This window comes from Eptatretus burgeri, chromosome 2 (assembly GCF_056783735.1).
Source record: "Eptatretus burgeri isolate ZD-2024b chromosome 2, Ebu_testis_v1, whole genome shotgun sequence".
Taxonomy (NCBI): domain Eukaryota; kingdom Metazoa; phylum Chordata; class Myxini; order Myxiniformes; family Myxinidae; genus Eptatretus; species Eptatretus burgeri.
In genome coordinates this window covers 129,793,369-129,797,669 of record NC_140962.1, presented here as the reverse complement: position 1 = coordinate 129,797,669, position 4,301 = coordinate 129,793,369, and the positions used below count along the sequence as shown (strand labels likewise).

The following is a 4,301-nucleotide window of genomic DNA, read 5'->3' as shown; positions in this document are numbered from 1 at the left end:
TCTCTCTCCCCGTCTCTCTCTCTCTCTCTCTCTCCCCGTCTCTCTCTCTCTCTCTCTCTCCCCGTCTCTCTCTCTCTCTCTCTCCCCGTCTCTCTCTCTCTCTCTCTCCCCGTCTCTCTCTGTCTCTCTGTCTCTCTGTCTCTCTGTCTCTCTGTCTCTCTGTCTCTGTCTCCGTCTCTCTATCTCTCTCTCTGTCTCTCTCTCTCCCCGTCTCTCTCGCTCTCTCTCTCTCTCCCCGTCTCTCTCGCTCTCTCTCTCTCCCCGTCTCTCTCGCTCTCTCTCTCTCTCTCTCTCTCTCTCTCTCTCTCTCTCCCCGTCTCTCTCTCTCTCTCTCTCTCTCCCCGTCTCTCTCTCTCTCTCTCTCTCTCCCCGTCTCTCTCTCTCTCCCCGTCTCTCTCTCTCTCCCCGTCTCTCTCTCTCTCCCCGTCTCTCTCTCTCTCTCTCTCTCCCCGTCTCTCTCTCTCTCTCTCTCTCTCTCTCTCTCTCTCTCTCTCTCTCTCTCTCTCTCTCTCTCTCTCTCCCCGTCTCTCTCTCTCTCTCTCTCTCCCCGTCTCTCTCTCTCTCTCTCTCTCTCCCCGTCTCTCTCTCTCTCTCTCTCTCTCTCTCTCTCTCCCCGTGTCTCTCTCTCTCTCTCTCTCTCTCCCCGTCTCTCTCTCTCTCTCTCCCCGTCTCTCTCTCTCTCTCTCTCTCTCCCCCGTCTCTCTCTCTCTCTCTCTCTCGCCGTCTCTCTCTCTCTCTCTCTCCCCGCCTCTCCCCCTCCCCGTCTCTCTCTCCCCCCGTCTCTCTCTCTCCCCGTCTCTCTCTCTCCCCGTCTCTCTCTCTCGCCGTCTCTCTCTCTCGCCGTCTCTCTCTCTCGCCGTCTCTCTCTCTCGCCGTCTCTCTCTCTCCCTCTCTCTCTCTCTCTCTCTCCCCGTGTCTCTCTCTCTCCCCGTGTCTCTCTCTCTCCCCGTGTCTCTCTCTCTCCCCGTGTCTCTCTCTCTCCCCGTGTCTCTCTCTCTCCCCGTGTCTCTCTCTCTCCCCGTGTCTCTCTCTCTCCCCGTGTCTCTCTCCCCGTGTCTCTCTCTCCCCGTGTCTCTCTCTCTCTCTCTCTCTCTCTCTCTCTCTCTCTCTCTCTCTCTCTCTCTCTCTCTCTCTCCGTGTCTCTCTGTCTCTCTCTCTCTCTCTCTCTCTCTCTCTCTCTCTCTCTCTCTCTCTCTCTCCGTCTCTCCCACAGATGGAATGTGCACAATCATGTAACAAACAAATAACACAAACTTTACTTGAAAATACAAGAGTTTATAACATCCCTCTATGGTTTACAACATGACACTATGGTTTATAACATCCCCCGATGGTTTATAACATACCACTATGGTTTATAACATCCCGCTATGGTTTATAACATACCACTATGGTTTATAACATACCACTATAGTTTATAACATGCCACTATAGTTTATAACATGCCACTATGGTTTATAACATCCCGCTATGGTTTATAACATCTCTATCGTTTATAACATCCCTCTATGGTTTATACCATCCCCCTATGGTTTAAAACATCCCGCTATGGTTTATAACATACCACTATGGTTTATAACATACCACTATGGTTTATTACATCCCTCTATGGTTTATACCATCCCCCTATGGTTTAAAACATCCCGCTATGGTTTATAACATACCGCTATGGTTTATAACATACCGCTATGGTTTATAACATCCCGCTATGGTTTATAACATCCCTCTATGGTTTATAACATCCCACTATGGTTTATAACATCCCGTTATGGTTTATAATATCCCTCTATGGTTTATAATATCCCTCTATGGTTTATAATATCCCTCTATGGTTTATAATATCCCTCTATGGTTTATAACATCCCCCTATGGTTTATAACATCCTGCTATGGTTTATAACATCCCCCTATGGTTTATAACATCCCCCTATGGTTTATAACATCCTGCTATGGTTTATAACATACCACTATGGTTTATAACATCCCGTTATGGTTTATAACATCCCCCTATGGTTTATAACATCCCCCTATGGTTTATAACATCCTGCTATGGTTTATAACATACCACTATGGTTTATAACATCCCGCTATGGTTTATAATATCCCTCTATGGTTTATACCATCCCCCTATGGTTTAAAACATCCCGCTATGGTTTATAACATACCACTATGGTTTATAACATACCACTATGGTTTATAATATCCCTCTATGGTTTATAATATCCCTCTATGGTTTATAACATCCCCCTATGGTTTATAACATCCCGCTATGGTTTATAACATCCCGTTATGGTTTATAATATCCCTCTATGGTTTATAACATCCCCTATGGTTTATAACATCCTGCTATGGTTTATAACATCCCGCTATGGTTTATAACATCCCTCTATGGTTTATAACATCCCCCTATGGTTTATAACATCCCGCTATGGTTTATAATATCCCTCTATGGTTTATACCATCCCCCTATGGTTTATAACATCCCGCTATGGTTTATAACATCCCGCTACGGTTTATAACATCCCCCTATGGTTTATAACATCCCGCTATGGTTTATAATATCCCTCTATGGTTTAAAACATCCCGCTATGGTTTAAAACATCCCGCTATGGTTTATAACATACCACTATGGTTTATAACATCCCGCTATGGTTTATAACATCCCTCTATGGTTTATAACATCCCCCTATGGTTTATAACATCCCTCTACGGTTTGTAACATCTCTCTATGGTTTATAACATCCCGCTATGGTTTGTAACATCCCGCTATGGTTTATAACATCCCTTTATGGTTTATAACATCCCTCTACGGTTTATAACATCCCTCTATGGTTTATAACATCCCTCTACGGTTTGTAACATCCCTCTACGGTTTGTAACATCCCCCTATGGTTTATAACATCCCTCTACGGTTTGTAACATCCCTCTATGGTTTATAACATCCCGCTATGGTTTATAACATCCCTCTATGGTTCATAACATCCCCCTATGGTTTATAACATCCCCCTATGGTTTATAACATCCCCCTATGGTTTATAACATCCCTCTACGGTTTGTAACATCCCCCTATGGTTTATAACACAGTCCCGTTGGTCAAGAAAGCCTTTTGTACATCCCTGTTCACACAGGTTACACAGATGTTCGGTGGAGCCGTGTTCGTGTATGGCCTCGCGGTTTGTAACTGGTACCTGCTTGATGTACATTTCACTCCCGAGAGCAGATCTGCGTCTCCCGCCAACTCTCCGGATCAATGGCGCCGGGCCGAGGACAACGACGACAACAACAACAACAACAAGATTTGTTTCCTCAATTTACCTCAGCCGCCGCGGTGAAAAAAAACCCCCATCTCCGCACTTCTATATCGGCGAAAACGATCACAGATTTTTGTTTTCTTAAAGATATTACACCTCGAAAACGCGCCACTAACTTGGCTACCCGTCAATAAAACGCAGACTTCACTTTTCGATTAAAAAAAAAAAAGTGTGCAACATCACATGAAACAGCCGTTAATAATACACCGCCCGAAATACGTACCGAGCTAAAATACACAAATAAAATCAAGAGAGAATTTAAAAAAACAAGAAAGTAAAAATACAATTACAAACATGATCGACCGGTTTCCGTCCTGTGTGTGTTTCCAAGTTGGATTGAAGGATGTGTTCGGTGACCAAGAGAGGCAAGCACTCTCCCTCAGAACTGTTGGTACGGAACAGCCGGCTTGGCAAGCGATGGAGCTCGCTGCCTGGGAAACCAACACTCCTCCGCTGGTTTCTGGAATTCTTTCATCGGTTTCTGCAAGGAGAGACTTTTTATAAACTCCATTGTCTTGAAAAGAATCGAAACGAAAATAAAAACAAGAAATTGTTGGTTCCACTGGGGCTCGAACCCAGGGCCTTCTGCGTGTAAAGCAGACGTGATAACCACTACACTATGGAACCAGCTCATACAGCGATTTTTACATTCCTCACATAATAAGACAATTCTACAATTTGTTTAATTTCTGTTTTCGTTTTATAGTCATTCAAAAAAAATTGGAAAGAAATGCATTGATACATTCAGGTGAGTCCAAGAGCGCACAATCCCTGCAGGTATTGTTTTCACTCCCGTCAAACCCAGTGAGTACATTTTTTTTTTAATTCGAGTTTTTTTTTTTTACAAAATGTATCAATAAAGTTTAAAATAATTTATAAGAGTCGAAACTATCGGTGCTTTAAAATAATAATAAAAAAGTTCTTAAGAGCAAATAATTTTTTTCTCGAGCGATCCGAGCAGCGATCTGTTACAAATACACCGCCCAGATTC

The 4,301-nt window shown here is 43.8% G+C and overlaps 1 protein-coding gene and 1 non-coding gene across 2 annotated transcripts in view; both read right to left on the bottom strand.

The window, feature by feature from the left end:
- The window catches only part of SMC3 (structural maintenance of chromosomes 3), a 98,095-nt gene extending 94,609 nt beyond the window's left edge, over nucleotides 1–3,486 (bottom strand). The window contains exon 1 of the mRNA XM_085871207.1: nucleotides 3,188–3,486. Within this exon, the coding sequence (XP_085727333.1) occupies nucleotides 3,188–3,202 (15 nt within the window). The 5' untranslated portion in view covers nucleotides 3,203–3,486. The remainder of the gene's footprint in view (nucleotides 1–3,187) is intronic.
- A 378-nt stretch (nucleotides 3,487–3,864) lies between these two features.
- TRNAV-UAC (transfer RNA valine (anticodon UAC)) lies at nucleotides 3,865–3,937 on the bottom strand. Its single transcript has one exon. It is a non-coding gene; the product is annotated as a tRNA-Val (tRNA).
- Nucleotides 3,938–4,301: the final 364 nt, after the last annotated feature.